The sequence below is a fragment of the Carettochelys insculpta genome, chromosome 5 (genome assembly GCF_033958435.1).
Source record: "Carettochelys insculpta isolate YL-2023 chromosome 5, ASM3395843v1, whole genome shotgun sequence".
NCBI lineage: Eukaryota > Metazoa > Chordata > Testudines > Carettochelyidae > Carettochelys > Carettochelys insculpta.
This window is the reverse complement of record NC_134141.1, coordinates 60,228,719-60,246,512: the sequence shown is the minus strand read 5'-3', so window position 1 is coordinate 60,246,512 and position 17,794 is coordinate 60,228,719. Positions and strand designations below refer to the sequence as shown.

Genomic DNA, 17,794 nt, shown 5'->3' with positions numbered 1-17,794 from the left:
GGAACTAGGCTCATCTATTTAAAATATACAAGAGAAGTAAAGGACAAGAGAGCAATATACAAGAAATAGATGTTAAAGTGAGGCATGGTAGCTTGCCACCAGGTTCAAGATATCTATAACAATAATTCTTCTTGAAGACAAGAGAGCGCAATATAGGAATACAGAAATGAAAAGGAAGGTGAGGGAAAAATATAAAAATATGGGTGTAGAATTAAGACCTAGAAACTAGCTTGCCAGAACTGGCACAAGGGGTCATGAGAAATGTTACATTAAAAGGTATATCTACACTTACTGGGTCGAATCATTGACCTCCTGGAGTTCGATTTCATGTGTCTGGTAAAGATGTGCAAAATCGACCTCTCTGGAGTCAACCCCCTGTAATCCTGCTCTTGCACGGACTAAGGGAAGTGAATAGGAGAAACACTCCTGTCGACCTCCGTCAGCGAGGACAAACCTTAGTCCACTGACTGCAGATACACTGATTCTATCTATGCAACTGAAGTAGCTAGAATAACTTGTCTTCAGTTGACTGTAAGGTCTAGTGTAGACCAAGCCACAGAAGAGGCAATTCAGGCATCGGATGGACAGGAGATAACACTAAGGTCTGTTTTCTGAATAGGAAGACAACAAAAGACAATTTCCATGACTTGGTGTTTGGGAGCAGAGACCCTGTCTTCCTATGTGTCCCCGTATACCACCTATGGCAATGAAGGCTCAATTCTAACGGCCTTTTGTCTACCATTGTAGTATAATTATGTCACTTCTTCTGGAATTACAGTTCTTTCACATGGCCTTAATTCCCCCTGCCCCGCCCCCCCCTCCAGAGAACCCATAAAACCTCTGACAGACATGGAGCTAAAATCTTCCAGCAAGTTCTGTTCCTCAGTTTTACAGTTCTTGCTTCTCCTTCTTTATTGCACTGTTTATGGGTGGTTTTGAAGCTGCTGTAATGCCAGTGCCTGGTTGAGCTCCTTTGACTTTGGGCATCCTCAGTGGATTAAACTGTTTTATCCCTCATGTTAACTTCATATTGCTCCACAAAGCAAAGTCAATTGGTTTGTAAAAAACAGAGAAGGAACACAGTGGTAATGGGATTGTAACAGCATGAAGAACACAGCAAATGCCATTACTGAAAAGAGATGGGTAGACAAGTTCTACAGCAGAGTACCTTAAACCTCTCCAAGAAAGTATGATGGAATGTGACATCATCCCTACTGCAGCCATGCTTTAAAGCAATATTTTTTATTTATGGAATCAAACACCAATAAAAGTGAATTTAATTGTCATGTTGGTGAATTCTTCTAGGACTTATATCTAGTTATGGTATACCTTTCTACATACTTGAATACCAAATAAGCATATGCAATTATCAAGTAGAAACTCTAAACAGATTACATCACTTGAAATGAAATCACTTAACGAGACTTCTTATGCCTAGCCTTATTCTGCCAACTGTACTCCAGGAGCAATATCAAATAGAAATGGTAGTCATTTCAATTAATTTCACCCATAAGCCTAATTTTGACACATAGCAGCAGCTGTTAACCAAAAAAAAAGGTTGTTCCCTATTTTGCAGCAGGTTGGTCATATTCCACATTCCTGCAAGTTCTGATTAGAAAGTTACTGTCAACAATTTAATGCTATTTATATTGAGTTCAGCTGTTTGGTACCCAAGGTTAAGTTATGCAGTTTACATACAAAATGGTTACTCACCTTATAATTCTTATCCTTTGAGATGTGCTGTTCATGGCCATTCTAATCAGGTCCATGCATGTGCATGTTAGCTGGAATTCTTTTCCCCCTAACAGTTAACTTTTGGGTGGCCTGGGTGTCCCCTCACAATGCGCCTCCGTAGGCCCCAGAAAGGCCTCAACTGATCCCCTCCGCACACTTAGCTTCTTCTTGCTGGTTAGTCTGACAGAGGGGTCTCAGAAGTGTAGGTGTGGGAATGGACATGAACACCACATCTCGAAGAACAATAATTTTGAGAAAGTGACTAGCTTTTTTTGAGTGTTGGTTCATGCATATTTCAATCATGTGATTCCCAAGCCAAAATTCAGAAGTTAGAGTCAGAGCTTTGCTTGCCTGAAGGTAACATCATCCCTGGACTGATGAATAACTGCATAATAGGCTGCAGAAGTGTAGAGAGGGGACCATATTGCTGATCTGCAGATTTCTTGATTGAAAATGTGAGACAGGAAAAACACCGATAAAGCGCATGTTCTGAGAGTGTGCGCAGAGAGCAGTGGTGGAGGTATTCCCTCTAGGCTGTAGTGCTCTTTGATGCAGGCCACTATCCACAACAAAGTGTTCTGGAACAATACAGGGTGATCCTTCATTCTCTTGGCCACCATTACCAATAGTTAGGGGGGTGGGGGGGACTTCCTAAATGGTTTAATTCTGGCAAATTAGTAGAAACACTAGTAAAGAATAAAATTGCAAGGCACGTAGAAGAGCACAAATTGTTGGGCAAAAGTCAGCATGGTTTCTGCAGAGGGAAGTCGTGTCTAACTAATCTATTAGAATTCTTTGAAGGGGTTAATAAACATGCGGACAAGGGGCACCCAGTGGACATAATATACCTAGATTTCCAGAAAGCCTTTGACACGGTCCCACACCAAAGGCTTTTATGTAAATTAGGCGGTCATGGGATAGGAGGAAAGATCCTTTCATGGATCGGGAATTGGTTAAAAGACAGAAAACAAAGGGTGGGAATAAATGGTAAATTTTCACAATGGAGGAGGGTAACTAGTGGTGTTCCCCAGGGGTCAGTCCTGGGACCGATCCTGTTCAACTTGTTCATCAATGATCTAGAAAATGAGGTAAGCAGTGAGGTGGCAAAGTTTGCAGATGACACCAAGTTGCTCAGGACAGTCAAAACCAAAAGGGATTGTGAAGAACTACAAAAAGATCTCAGCAAACTGAGTGATTGGGCAGCAAAATGGCAAATGAAATTTAATGTGGGTAAGTGTAAGGTAATGCACATTGGAAAAAATAACCCAAATTACACGTACTACATGATGGGGTCAAATTTAGCTACGACAGATCAGGAAAGGGATCTTGGAGTTATAGTGGATAGTTCTCTGAAGACATCCACGCAGTGTGCAGCGGCAGTTAGTAAGGCAAATAGGATGTTAGGAATTATTAAAAAAGGGATCGATAATAAGACAAAAGATATCATACTTCCCCTATATAAAACTATGGTACGCCCACATCTTGAGTACTGCGTGCAGATGTGGTCTCCTCACCTCAAAAAAGATATATTGGCATTAAAAAAGGTTCAGAAAAGGGCGACTAAGATGATTAGGGGCTTGGAATGGGTCCCATATGGGGAGAGGCTAGAGAGACTGGGACTTTTCAGTTTGGAAAAGAGGCGATTGAGGGGCGATATGATAGAGGTATATAAAATCATGAATGGTGTGGAGAAAGTGAATATAGAAAAATTATTTACCTTTTCCCATAATATAAGAACTAGGGGACACCAAATGAAATTGATGGGTAGTAGGTTCAAAACTAATAAAAGGAAATTTTTCTTCACACAGCGCACAGTCAACCTGTGGAACTCCTTGCCCGAGGAGGCTGTGAAGGCCAGGACTCTATTAGGGTTTAAAAAAGAGCTCGATAAATTTTTGCAGGTTAGGTCCATAAATGGCTATTAGCCAGGGGTAAAGTATGGTGCCCTAGCCTTCAGAACAAGGGCAGGAGATGGATGGCAGGAGATAAATCACTTGATCATTGTCTTCTGTTCTCCTTCTCTGGGGCACCTGGCATTGGCCACCGTCGGCAGATGGGATGCTGGGCTGGATGGACCTTTGGTCTGACCCAGTATGGCCATTCTTATGTTCTTATGTTCAATATAAAAAGTCAATGGCCTACACACATCAAGGGACTGCAACCTCTGATCATGGGAGTTAGCATGAGGGTTAGGGTAAAACACAGAAAGAAAAACATGCTGGTTCATGTGGAGTGGGGAGACCACTTTCAGAAGAAATGTCAGATGGGGTCAGAGCTACAACTTATCATTACAGAAAACACGGTAGGGAGGCTCTGATATAAGAGCTGAGCTTGGACACCCTCCTGGCAGAAGTTACAGCTATCAGGAATGCTACCTGTAAGGATAGGGAAAGCACTGAACAATTAGCAAGTGCTCTGAATGGAAGACCCATCAATTTAGAAAGAACTAAGTTCCAGTCACAGGGAGAGACTCACCTATGGACTTAAAAGTAAAGTCTGTATAGGCCTTTTCAGAAGTGGTTAACCAGAGAGCTATTGAACAATGAGGTGCCCTAGGCCCCTGCATGGAAGGCTGATATGGTGGCTAAATGAACGTTCATAGAAGAAATTGAAACCCTTTATGTTGGCAGAGACAGTCTTTAAAAAAAGATCAAGGATATCAGGGCCTCTCGGGGCAAGCCATGTTGAGTGAACCAAATTGAACACACACTTAATAACGTGGGTAGCTCTCACAGAGGGTTTCCTACTGCCCTGGACGACTTGTCTAATCTGGTCCGAGCATGAGCACTTCAAGAAACTTAGCCAGGGATTCTCCTCAGTGTGAGGAGGAGAGACTTGAGGTTCGTGAGGAGTAGATGGCCGTGGTCTTGTGTGAGAATGCCTCAGAAAAGCAGCAGTTGGTTTGGAGTCTCCACTGACATGTCTAACAATGAGGTACACCAATGTCAGGGCTATGAGGATAACTTGGGCTTGGTCCTATCTGATTTTAAGCAGTAATCTGTGAACAAGGGAGATGGGTGAGAATGCTTGCAGGATCCAATGTTCCAAGTTGAGGAGGACTGCATCCCCACAAAAGCCCAGGCTGAGGCTCTGGAACAAACAAAACCAGTGACACTTTTGTTATGTTGCAAAGAGGTCATCTGGGAAGACCCCCATATCTAGAAGATTGCTCAATCAATCTTGGATGAAAGGCCCACTTGAAGAACTGCAAGGAGCAGGTGAGGCTGCCTGCTAAGTCGCTCTGAGCTCCTGGGAGGTATGAGGCCTGCAGATGTATTGCCTGCTTCATGCAGAAATCCCAGAACCTGAGGACTTTTTGACATAGGGAGAGGAGCGTGCCATTCCTGTCTGATGATAGAAACACACTGTCATTGTCTGTTAATACCAGTACACAATGTCTGACAGATGAGTCCTGACTGCCTGGCACACCAGTCAGACCACCCTGTCCATGGCTGTGGAGAAACTTCTGAGAGACTGAGTGATAGTGGCCACAGTTTAAAATTGTTCCACTGGAAGGCAGGCCTCAACTTGGGTCAAATCCAGAGTTGCCCTGATGAACACTATCCTCTGAGCTGGAAATAGAGTGGATTTAGATTGCTTGAGGAGGCCTAGATTGTTCAAAGTGGTTCTGACAAATGTCAAACCAACCTATTTTTGGCTCCTGGACTAGCCATTGATGAGCTCTTCATCCAGCTATGTAAAAAAAACTTGCACCTCATGTCTGCAGAGGAAGTTGGGGGGTGAGGAGAGGTCCAAACACAGACTGCAGGTAGTTTCTGTTGTCTGTTATGACTCTCAAGTACTTCCTGTGAGGATGATAAATTAAGACATTAGAAGTATGCATCTATCAAGTGGAGGGCGGTGTACCAGTCCTTCAGATCCAGAGAAGGAATTATGGATGCCAAGGAAACAACATGAAAATGGAGTTTTCCTAGGATCATGTTGCGCTCTCTCAAGTCTCTTGGCTTTTGGAATAAGGAAATAATGGAAGTAAAATCCCTATTCCCTGCTTTCCAGAGGCATCTCCTCTATTGTCCCCCCAGTGACAGGGCATGTGTACACATCCTGAATTAGGAGTTCCTCAAGAGAATAATTTCTGAAGACTGACAGGCTAGGAGGGTGGAAGGGAGGAAAACTGGATGGAATATCCACACTCTACTACGCACACTACCCAACGTTCAAGTAATTTGGGACCATGCATGGTAGAAAGGAAACAGGATAAGAAAGTAAAATGGGGTAGATCCCAAAAAACCACCAGAATGCTGTACTTGACCATATGCTCAAAACTGCTGCTTATAGCTGAATGAGGATTTGGGCAGACCACAGCCACAGTTGGCATCTCCTGCCATTCCTAATTCTTCTTCTCCACCCCTCCTGGCAGTCCTGAGGTGGGTGTCACAAATTAATGCCTATAAAGGGTTATCCCATAGAGGCACCTCTGTGGGGGACAGCCAGGTAAGACAATGGGGAGAAATTCTTTTTTGGATGGGAACAGACTAATAGGTCATTGTCTGGGTTCTACAACTGGAGCAGGGAGAAACCAAAAATGCTGATGAATCCAGTAAATATCCTGACCACATCATAATCAGAGCATGACTAAAAAGAAAGGAAAATGTTTAGTTAGATGCCATTGGGTTATTTTTATTTTGGATCTGGCATGGAATTTCTCAGTCTGGTTGATCATTTTTCCACCTCTACTTTAACTTCTAAATTGAATCCCAGAGAAGTAATTCTCTGTGCTTTAACATTTGATAATCTTTAGTAGTTTTAATTACATCTAGAAAATAAGTATGCTCATTTACTCTTGCTATTTTTCCATCTTTTGTTTTGAGAATAAATTACCTTTTTATTTATATCTATATCTATCTATAGATATAGGTATATATCAGGTAATGGTTTGAATTCTGTGTTCTAGAGAAGGGTCTGTGTAAATGCCTACTAAAGCAAGGTCAGCTATCACATTATAGTTCTTTGTTTCCAAGCTATTTCCTAAGGAAAAGGTGAAGCTTGGAGAGATCCAAGTATGTCTTCCTGGGTTTTAAGGAGGGCTTTTCTCACTTGGTGGTGGCAGCAAGGTATTTTTAAGGTTTTTTTGCAGGCCCCCACCTTCTTCACTTGGAGTATCAATGTGGGGAAGCAGCCCTAACAGTGGGTCTGGGTGTAAATGAAATGCCTACATTGAATGGCAGAGGCGTGGAGCTCTAATAGTCATTCTTGAGTCTTTGAGAACATGCAGTTTCTTGCCTGTCTTTTCAGTGGGGGGGGGGGGTGCACCTTTGAAGGGGAAGTCCTGAATGATCCGCAGAACCTCATAAGGCAGAATTGAGGCTTGTAGCCAAGCTCCCATTTGCATCGCTATGCCAGTGGTCATATCCCTAATGGCTGTATTCACAGCATCCACAAAAGTCTGTAAGAATGCTCTAAGGATGAATATGCATTTCCCTCTAAGTGCAGAAGACTCCTTCATGCAGGAATCTTCAGGGAGCAGCTCAATAAATTTTGCTAAAGTGCTGCACCTATCAAAACCATACCTACTAACCAACACTTTTTGGTTAAAGATACCAATTTGAAGAGTCTCAGTGGACTAGACCTTCCCCCCATAAAGGTCTAACCATTTTGCTTCATTTTTTAGGGATGGGCCCTGGAACGCTCGTCGTTCAAGATGGTTTGCTGCATTTACCACCAAGGAGTCCAGGGGAGGATGAGAATAGAGGTGCTCAAACCCTCTTGACCAGACAAAATAGGGCCTCTCATAACGCTTGGCTGCGTGTGGTAAGGAGGCTGGGGTTTGCCACAATGTCTTGGTGGTGTCAATAATAGATCGACTAGTGCCATAGCAATACAGCTTGGGGTACAGGATGGTAGAATGCCTGTAACAGGGTTAGCATCTTCCACCATCTTCTCTGCTTGGATGTTGAGACTCTGGTCCACCCTCCAGAGGTGTTGCTGGAGGGTTTTGTCTTCCAGGGACAGGTCTGGTGTCAAGCCCTTAGTGCCTCAATGAAGGAAGATGAAGCAATGCCAGCCATTGGCTGAAGCTCCTCCACATGCCCTGCTTGTGCCTACTGAACAGAGCCTGCAGAGAGGAATGCTTGTACTTTGGTACTGAAGTATACTATCAGCACAGAAGATGGTGTGGGTGCTTGTGTTAGGCTCTGTGCCAGAGTCAATGCTGTTGGTGGTGCCAAGGCTGAAGACATTAGGTGTCACATGGAGGCCTGTGGCATAGTGGTTGGGGAAAAGGGGGCGGGGTTGAAGCTCTACCCTCTGTTTTGTTGCCAAGGCGATCAGCACGAATGGGTGGTGGTGGGGGGAAAAATCAAACACGGCAAATGCCACAGAAGTCCTGGATTGATGCCCTTTGTTCAACCATGACTGATGAAAAAGCCCAAGCAAAAAGGGACATTGAGTTGTGGGCTGCCACTGAGTGGGCCATGGTGCTGTATAGTGAGGCTGATCCTGGGTGGATGACGACCTCTGGTTCCTGTTCTGATGGGATCTGCTGGAGTTGGACTCTGACTCCAAGGCATCCTTGAAGGATGACCAAGGAGCAGTTGCGCTTTTAGGTACCTAAACCCATGTGAGAAAATACTGCTGCACTCGTGAGCAAGAGCGAATCCGAGTTCCAGCGAACCATAACTGACAATAAGTAGTAACTGAGGGTGTGGGGTCTGCAGGCTGCTATGTTGGGCACCATGGAGATGCAACTCCAGAGGGCACCCAGGCTGATCCTATGGTTAGCTGCTAGGGGGAAAATATCTTCCAGCTAACATACACATGCAATACAGACACTTGAGTAGAATGCACATGAAGAGTCAAGGAAGAACTACTAGTTTTTATTCACATAAACTGTACACTTCTTGCACTTCTGTTCACTGCTCCCAAGCATATACAAAAATTTTAACCAATACGAAGTTCATCCTGGGCGCTGTATGTGCATTTACCATTGCCTTTTGACAATTGCTCATCAAAGTTTCATCGTTGTATCATTTTCAACCCACGTCAGTACTGATATTAAAGTGATGTTCCATGCCAGCAAATCTCTTTTCTTATCTAGTTCAGTATCCAGCAACACCAGAGGATTTAGTAAGAGATCAACCTTTGTACTGAACATTGTTTTGAAATCTTCCTCATAGGTTAGGAGAAGGGGAACAGGAGATGCAAAGCTCCATTTCAAGGCTGCAGAGCTGAACTGTTTCTCTTGTATCTGGAGGAGTAGGCACTGGTTTCTTTTTTTAAGGCATTTCGCATTGGTCTACAGTCCTAACAGATAACAAAATGCCAACACCTGGGAAACAAGTGATAATTAGGCATGCAAAAATTAATATTTACTCCTTTGCGGCGACCTTCTTATGGTATTCAGTTTATTTTTAGACACCAGTTTTACTTAAGAAGAAACATCAATACATATTGTATTACAGGAACCTCTTTGTAGAAAGATGATCTGGAAAGGTAAGATTCTTGTGGCCAGCATAGAAGTACCCTTTCAAATTAGGCATGTTTTGGCAAGTTTAATAAAGTGTATGAAAAAAAGAAGTCAGACTTTGGTCAAAACTTGGAAAAGTTATCAAATACGTACCTCCCATTGAGCGATGATGCTTTTCAGTTGCTGTATTTCTGCATCTTTCTTTTCAAGTTCCAGCTTTAATTGTTCTGTTTTTCCATCTTTCAAAACCATTTCCTACAAAAAAAAAAAGCAATCACGCAGCTTTAGGATCAACTAAGTTTGCAATAGAATTTCATTCCTGCAATAAACCAATCAGTTGCCCTGGACTGCATTCAAATAAAAAAAGAAAACCCAACAACATTAGCCTGGTTGCTTCAGGACAGTAAAGTCGCTCTTATGAGAAAAGTATTGGTTTTCCAAATTTGCTGAACCATTAAAATAGGATATATGTAAATATCAGTAGTACAAGGTATCTAAGGGTATGTCTACAGTATGAGAGTAGGCTGAATTTATTAAGGTTGATTTTTAGCACCTAATTTTGTAAAGTCAAAGGTGCATGTCCCCACTGTGTGCGTGAATTCACGGAGTGTGTTCCCAGTAGCAAAGACAGCTTTCACTCTGACAACAATGCACTGTAGATAGCTATTCCAGAGTTCCTGCTGCACCGCTGCATTCTGGGTTATGCTCCCAGTGTCTGATGGGACAAAAACAGTGCAGCAGGTGGTTCTGGAGATGTGTAATTAGCCTCCTATTGTGCACTTAGCTCCTCCCCTTCCCACTTGAAAGCAACAGCAAACAGTGTTTTCATACCCTTTTTTCCACTGGTTATTGGTGCAAGTGCCATAGCAACGCACGCATAGACCCCGTTCAGCTGCAAAACTGTTGTGGCAAGTATTGTGAACACCTTGCATGTTATGCTCTAGTACGTGCAAAGCCTAGCCAGGAGCTGCCAATGCGAGGAAGAGCGGGACGAGGACATAGATATATAAGAAACACTGGAGTGGAGCAACTGGCAGATGCTTACAGCAGTCAATCCTATTCCCACAGTGGAATGCCTGCCAGTTCTAGTCTTATGGAAACAACCACGACTGGTGGAACCACATAATTATGCGGTTATGGGACAATTGGCAGTGGCAACAAATCTTCTGAATGCATAAGACTACTTTCACGGAACTTTGTGAACTGCTTTCCCCTATCCTAAAATGCAGCCATAAAAGCTGCACTGATAGTCCAGAAGCAGGTGGCAACAGCCCTGTGGGCAGCTACCGGTCAGCTGGGAATCAATCTGGAGTGGGTAAATCTACAGTGGGGGTTACTGTGATCTAGGTAGCCAAGGCAATCAATACTCTTAAGCTATGAAGGACAGTGACGCTGGAAAATGTACAAGACATACGGAATTCCATCGCAGCAAAACCATCCACTAATTGCAGTGGGGCAAAAGAAGGAATGCACATTCCTGTTTTGGTACCAAACCACCTTTGTCAGAGTACATAACCACAAGAGGTACTTCTCAACGATGTTGCAGGAACTGCTGGATCACAAGGGTCATTTCACAGACATCAATGTGGGATGACTGGGAAAAGTGCGTGATGAGCACATATTAAGGAATGCTGGTTTCTTCAGAAAGCTGCAAGAGGGAACTTTCTTCCCAGACTATGAAATTACCAGATGTGGAGATGCCAATAGTTATTCCTGGAGACCCAGCCTACCTCTTGCTCCCATGGCTCATGACGCTGTACTTCAGGCAGCTTTGACCAAAGTAAGGAGCAGGTTAACTACAGGCTGAACAAGTGAAAAATAGTGATAGAATGTACTTTTGGCTGACTAAAGGCAAATTTTTGGAATCTGACTTGGTTAGATCTCAGCGAAAGCAACATTCCCACTGTTTTGGCAGCCTGCTGCATACTCCATAATATCTATGAGTAGGGAGGAAGTTTTCATGCCAGGTTGGAGGTCTAAGGCAGATCCTCTGGCCACTAAATTTGAGCAGCCAGAACTAGAGCAATAAGGAGAGCACATCAAGTAGCATTGCTACTCAGAGAGGCTTTGAAAACACAGCTCTGCAAATGACAGGACAGCAATATCCATAACATACAGGATAGCTGACTTGTCAAAGTTGTGATTGGAGATCAGAGCCGCATAGTTTGCTATGCAAAGAAGCAAAGTAGCCAAGGAGTGCAGTTTTCTGCCAAAGATTTCTAAGTATTAACTTCCTCATCTGATGTTGTCCCCCTGAACTGAGGTGTGCATAACCTATGCAAGGCAGCATTTGCCACTAGTGGATTGGGCTATAAATACATGAACAAGAATTCCACCCCTTTAGGAGGAATGAAGTACTTCTTGTCTAGCCTCCTGTTGGTAGGGGGAACTGAGACAGGGGTCTGCCATATACCATTGGCCTACTCCATGTCTTCTTCCATGGGAAGAGCTACTCTGGAAGAATAAGCCAGTTGCAGATTCTTTAGATGCCTATGTCACTTTTCTTGTACTTCAGCCAGCAGAACGTCCTAGCCGATAGCCACTCTCATGATTAGATTGTTGAGATGCTTTATCATCTAGGGGCAAAACATCCCCCAGAATAATGGTCTTGTCAAATGATGCAAAGAACCAGCCTATATGAGGTGCAGCAGGCTCGTGTTCCTCTTTATCCAATGCCAGTGTGACCCCCAATGTGAGCTGTTAAGGTACATAGAAATTGCTGTGGTAGAGACAGGACTGGAGCTGGCGACAATTGGGGAGAGGTGTAGCCCACAGTAGAATGGTCCCACGATCGATACCTACTAGGTGACTCCTTTCTAGGGGAGTCCCTGTGGGAGGAGTAACATTGATGATGGTCTTGATAGCAAGAACTGCTGGAGTGGCAAGAATGCAGCAAGTCACAAGATCATCCATGCCACTCCCAGGACAGGTCCCTGCGATGGGAAGAGTACAATCTACAGGACATTCTGGACAATGGTGACCGTGTGCCCTGTCCTCATACATTGAGAGCAGGAAGGGGGACAGTAGCCTACATAGTTCATAATACTGAGGGCTACAACCTTCCTGTCTTCTTGCATGTGGAGGAGGCGACTTCAGTGCCAGCACTCACGGAGATGAAGTGCTGGAGAGAAAAATTGGTGATGGTGAGCAAGGGGCAACACTTTGGTGCTGTGACTTAGTCAGCGCCATCCTTGGTGCTGCATCATTCAGGACTTCCGGTGCTGACGGCATGCATGAAGGTGATGCTGGAGATTGGCGCAGCGAGTTCAGCACTGACGGTGCCATGGCTGTTGGCGGGGCCAATGACTGTGCTGGAGCCAGAGCCAGAGCCAGAGCAGCAGTCAGTACTGAGAACACTGTTTGTGCCGGTAAGCTAGGAACTGTGAGCTTCGAAGAAGTTGTCTGTGCTCTTGATTCTGTGGGTTTTGGGCCCAAATATTTTGGTGCCACCAGCATGGCCTTTGCTGCCTTGCCGCTCCTGATCACCTTAGAACTCAAAGAGGCAGTGCCAGAGGTACCAGGTTTTGCTATAACAATCAGGCGTGCTCTGCAATATAGCAGGCAATGACCTGCTCAGTGCAGCCTTGGGTTTCTCAGAGTGAATGGCTGTTGAAGAGGATGCCCTCTGCTTATGTCCAGGCTGCTCCGATTACCTCATGGTCTTGTTAGGAGAAGGCTGAAGAGCCTTGTTGAACAAGATAATATTTAGGTGCATGCTGTGATTGCGCTGTTCCTTGGCCATTAGCTTGGAGCAATGCTGGCACTTTTGGCAGACATTATCCTCTCCCAGCCATCGTATGCACTCAGCATGACCACAGAAGACAGGCAAGGCTTTGTAACACTGCTCACTTTTCTTAAATTCCTGTGAGCTACGCATGGTCAGGCAATCTAACGCAGGCCAGTTTTAGTGATTACGTAAGTCAAATGCTGAACTATAACTTCCAAGTATAAAGCTTAACAGAAACTTATCCACACGTTAACTATAGATAACTGGGGGCTTAACAGTCTTTATCAACAGGAGAACAACTCAGAATCGTAACAATGAAGATGAACTATAAAAATATGAGAAGCTAACAGCAACTATACATAAGGGGAAAGGAAGGTTTCTGAGTCTTGTGACTTCAAGTGAAGAGGCAGTTAGCTGTGTCTGCAGCCTGGGGCGGTTGAGAGGAACTGGGCTCAAGCTGATCCATGCATGTGAGCAAAAGAGCACGAAAAGGGGGATGCAGCAACAGCACATGCACAGACTGGTTTGATACAACTTTAAGAGTCTCTGATCTGTGGCGCTGGGACAAGCCCAGCACCTATAGCGGAGCACCCACAGGGACATCACTCGAAGAACTCCCCCTGCCCCCCTCCCCCACTGCAACACAAGCAGTGAAGATGGTGTGAAGAATGCATTTTTATGATGGGAACACAAAGAAGCAGAAACAGTAAAGGCATTCCATGTAGGAGCTTCAGGGGAAGGATTGGGGGTGAGCAAAGGCAAACAGATTTTTCCAATCCCCCTGTTCAGCAGTCACAGGAGTGGGAATGTCAACTTTCTGTTCTGGGAACACATCCCTGGGGGTTGAGTCAAAGGCTGCCCTTTACCTTCCCCCTTTGAATTCTAGGGCGCCTGGCAGAGGCAGGTATGGCTGTGTCTACACTTGCATACCTCTTTTGAAAGAGGTATGCAAATAAGGTGCAGATTTGCACATCTGGCACCTCATTTGCATATTCTTATTTCAAAATAGCTTCTTTGAAAAGAAGAAAACCAGCATAGACACTGCTCTTCGGAAGTAAACCCCATCTTCAAAAGAATCCTCCTCTTCTTTTTTTTATGGGAAGAAGGATTCTTTCGAAGAGGCGGTTTACTTTTGAAAGAGCAGTGTCTACACTGGTTTTCTTTCGAAAGAAGCTATTTTGAAATAAGAATATGTAAAAGAGGTGTCATATGCAAATATTTGATTTCCTCCATTTGCATACCCCTTCCAAAAGAGAAATGCAAGTGTAGACACAGCCTCAGGAACATGGTGAGAAAGCATGTTGTTCAGCATGGACTGAACAGGGGCTCTGTGCTCTCTCTGCCTTTCCTGTTCCTCTTCTAGGATGCCCCACAAGTCTAATATCTCCTCTTGGATGTTGGCTTTGCACTCCCCAAATTCTCTCCTCCCCTCATGTTTCATCCTCCTCTCCTGCAGCATCTTTCTGCTCCGCACATTTAATTGTGTCCTGTTCATGCACGTGGATTGCATGCGCTCAAGGAACACATTCTCGAGTCTGTTTTCACTTTCAGATCTGTGCTACCTGAAAGCTGAATGAGCTGGGGGACTGGACAAAGAACTCACTGTTGCACCTGCTGTAACAAAAATGTGAAGGGAAGACTTCAGGGGAGATACTTTGTAAAACATACATGGTAATCTCATGAAAGTGTGTCTGTCTCACACAATAGGGATGTGTTACGTACAAGACCAAAGTTGTGTTTATGCAGCCACTATGCAATTGGTACGCATGAAAGTCTTAAGGGAGCAGCTTGACTTGGTTTGCTGGCAGGCATAGTGACGAACAGATTGGGGCTTGCTATTTTGCTTCTGCTTTGAAATCTTGTGCAGGACAGTGGCTGCAAATAGTAGCTCCTGCACCTGTGCAAGCTCCTGCATTTGAAAACTGTGGGGAGAGGGGATACAGGGGTGTAGTGGCAGAGCAGGGCAGGGGTGCTCACGGTTAGTGTGCATTTGGCATCCACCGCCCCACCCAACTGCTGGGAGAGTGCAATTTTCCCCTCCCACAAGAGCCTGCAGGGGGAGGGGTAGGAAGGGGAACCATATGTGGCAGCAGGTGAGAGGTTCACATCATGTTTCATTAGGGATGAGGAAATACAAGTGGATTTACAGTGAAGTTTCCTGCTCTGTCTCCAAATACGCTAAACTGTTCCGGGTAGCCCCCGCTATGTAGGTTGATTGGCTGCCACAGACCAGACCCTATTTCCTTAACCAATTTGCAGCATGATTAAAAAGGTGAAATCATCAGCAGTCTCTGGTAGCAGTATGTAGTGGGAAGAAGGGATTGGCTCCATAGTTTGAAAAAAAAGGTCCTGGCTATCAGTGAGACTGGTTGCTTTGTTCACCTGCTGACCATTTGCCACCACCACCTCCTCCTCCTCAACTATATCCTCTCCCCTGTTGCCCAAACTGCCTGAAAAATTCCTTGGGAGGTATCCATGGACAGCTTTTGGACAGTGGTTGGGTTCATCCCCCCCCCCCCCAGAATCCCATGCAGCTGCTCATAGACGGAGCATATTTGCTGTGATGACCCAGACTGTCCATTTGCATCCTCTATCTTCTGGTACACCTGCCAGAATACTTTATTGTCACAACACTGCTGGGTGTTCCTGGCAGATCCTTTTTCTACCATACCCTGTGTGATCTTGGCATAGATATCTGCATTTGTTTTGTTCCTTCATAGTTCTGCCTGCACAGATTCATCCCCCAACACGGCAGTCAGATCCAGGACCTTGTGCCTACTCTGTGCAGGAGCTTGTGAGCGGCCCTGAGCACTCATGGTCAGGTGTATTGCTTAGGTGTGATGCTTGCTCCACTTGCTTCATTGGCCAAACAGCAAATGAAAATCAGACTTTCCTGGGCCTCTTCCTGTGTACCTGGGAGAGCTACACGGTTGAAAGAGCTGGCCAGAGTGGTCACATTGGAGCACTGCGGGACACCTCCAAGAGGCCAAGAAGGAGAAGTTACTTACCGTAGTTAACGATGGTTCTTTGAGATGTGTCCCCGTGGGTGCTCCACAATAGGTGTCGGGCTCGCCCGGCACCGCAGATCGGAAACTTTCCAGCAGTTTCTCCTGGATCGCGCATGCGCCGGCGCGCACCGCTCCCTTGCACGTCCCCGGCCACATGCGCGATCCGGTCCCCACCAGTTCCTTGACCAACCGCCTCAGATGCTCCTGAAAAACACTAAACAGAGATCCGAAGCGGGAAGGACAGGCGGGTGGTGGAGCACCCACGGGGACACATCTTGAAGAACCATCGTTACTACGGTGAGTAACTTCTCCTTCTACGAGTGTCCCTGTGGGTGCTCCACAATAGGTGACTACCCAGCAGTAACCCAAGTAAGGATGTGGGTAATCGGTTTATGTGCAGCTTGCCCTCGAAAGGACTGCTGTCGACAGACGGGTGTCCTCTTGGTATACCCAATGTAGTGTATAATGTTTGCGAAGGTGTCATAGGATGACCAGGTCGCCACTCTACAGATGTCTCAACGCGATGCCCTTGAAAAAGGCTGTTGACACCGCCACCGCCCTGGTGGAGTGAGCCCTACGTGGGGCCAGCAAAGGAGTCTTTTGAAGCTCGTAGCACATTTTTATACAGGACACAATGTGCTTCGAGATTCTCTGTGAAGAGAGACCCTCTCCTTTTGACCTGGGAGTGAGAGAGACTAGAAGTCTGGACGTTTTCTGGAAGGACTTAGTTCTGTCTACGTAGAAGGCCAACGCCCTCCTCACGTCCAGGAGATGTAGGCGTGCCTCCTTGCTGGAGCTGTGAGGCTTCGGGTAAAACGAGGGTAAAACTATGGGTTCGTTAAGGTGGAACTCTGAAGAAACCTTCGGAACAAAGGCTGGGTGCAGCCGTAAAGTTACCGCCTCCTTTGAGAGTACTGAGAAGGGCGGCGTTGCCATAACTGCTGTGAGCTCACTCACCCTGCGAGCTGACGTAATTGCAAGGAGGAAGGTTGTTTTTATCGTAAGGAGACGTAGGGGAACTGTGGCTAATGGTTCAAAAGGTGGACCCGTTAGCATGCTGAGCACCAAGTCCAAGCTCCACGATGGTGGAAGCAGTTTCCGAGGGGGGTACAGGTTTACCAGCCCCTTCAGGAACCTGGTAACAATAGGATGGGCAAATACCGTGGGCCCTTCTTCTGCATGCCGAAAAGCAGATATAGCGGCGAGGTGGACTTTTAGCGAGGATAGGGAAAGCCCGCCCCTCTTGAGGTCCAATAAGTATTCTAGTATTACAGGTATAGGAACGTCAAGGGGAGCTAACTGCTTGGCAGAACACCATGCAGTGAATCGAGTCCATTTCTGCTTGTAGGTCTTCCTGGTGGAGGTCCTTCGGCTACTTTCCAGGACTTGTTGTACTCCCTCCGTACATGTGCTTTCTACGGAGCTGAGCCATGGATTAGCCATGCTTGTAGGCGCAGACCTTGGGGGCGTGGGGGCACTATGGACCCCTGAGCCTGCGTTAGTAGGTCTGGCGCCACCGGAAGGGGGAGTGGTGGGTGGTCCGACATGCGCAGAAGCAAGTGGAACCATTGCTGTCGATCCCAGGTTGGGACTACTAGAATCATGCGGGCTCTCTCCCTTCTGGCTTTCTGCAAGACCTTGTGGATGAGCACTGTGGGGGGAAACGCATAAAGTAGGAGGCCCTTCCATGAAATCGTGAATGCGTCCCCCAGGGACCCCCGCCCCAATCCTGCCCTGGAGCAGTACTGGGGGCACTTCTTGTTGTGCTGAGTGGCAAACAGGTTGATCTGGGGAAACCCCCATGTGTGAAAGATCAGTCGTAGCAGATCGGAGCGAATCTACCATTCGTGCGTGAGTGCGAAGCGCCTGCTCAGCTGGTCTGCTTTCACGTTGTGAGCG

The 17,794-nt window shown here is 45.7% G+C and overlaps 1 protein-coding gene across 6 annotated transcripts in view; it reads right to left on the bottom strand.

Annotated features, from left to right (window-relative positions):
• The window catches only part of GKAP1 (G kinase anchoring protein 1), an 82,221-nt gene that overhangs the window by 17,830 nt on the left and 46,597 nt on the right, over positions 1 to 17,794 (bottom strand). For all 6 annotated transcript variants that reach the window (XM_074995181.1, XM_074995184.1, XM_074995179.1 and 3 more), the window contains one exon: positions 9,314 to 9,415. In XM_074995181.1, coding sequence (XP_074851282.1) covers positions 9,314 to 9,415 — 102 coding nt within the window. The remainder of the gene's footprint in view (positions 1 to 9,313; positions 9,416 to 17,794) is intronic.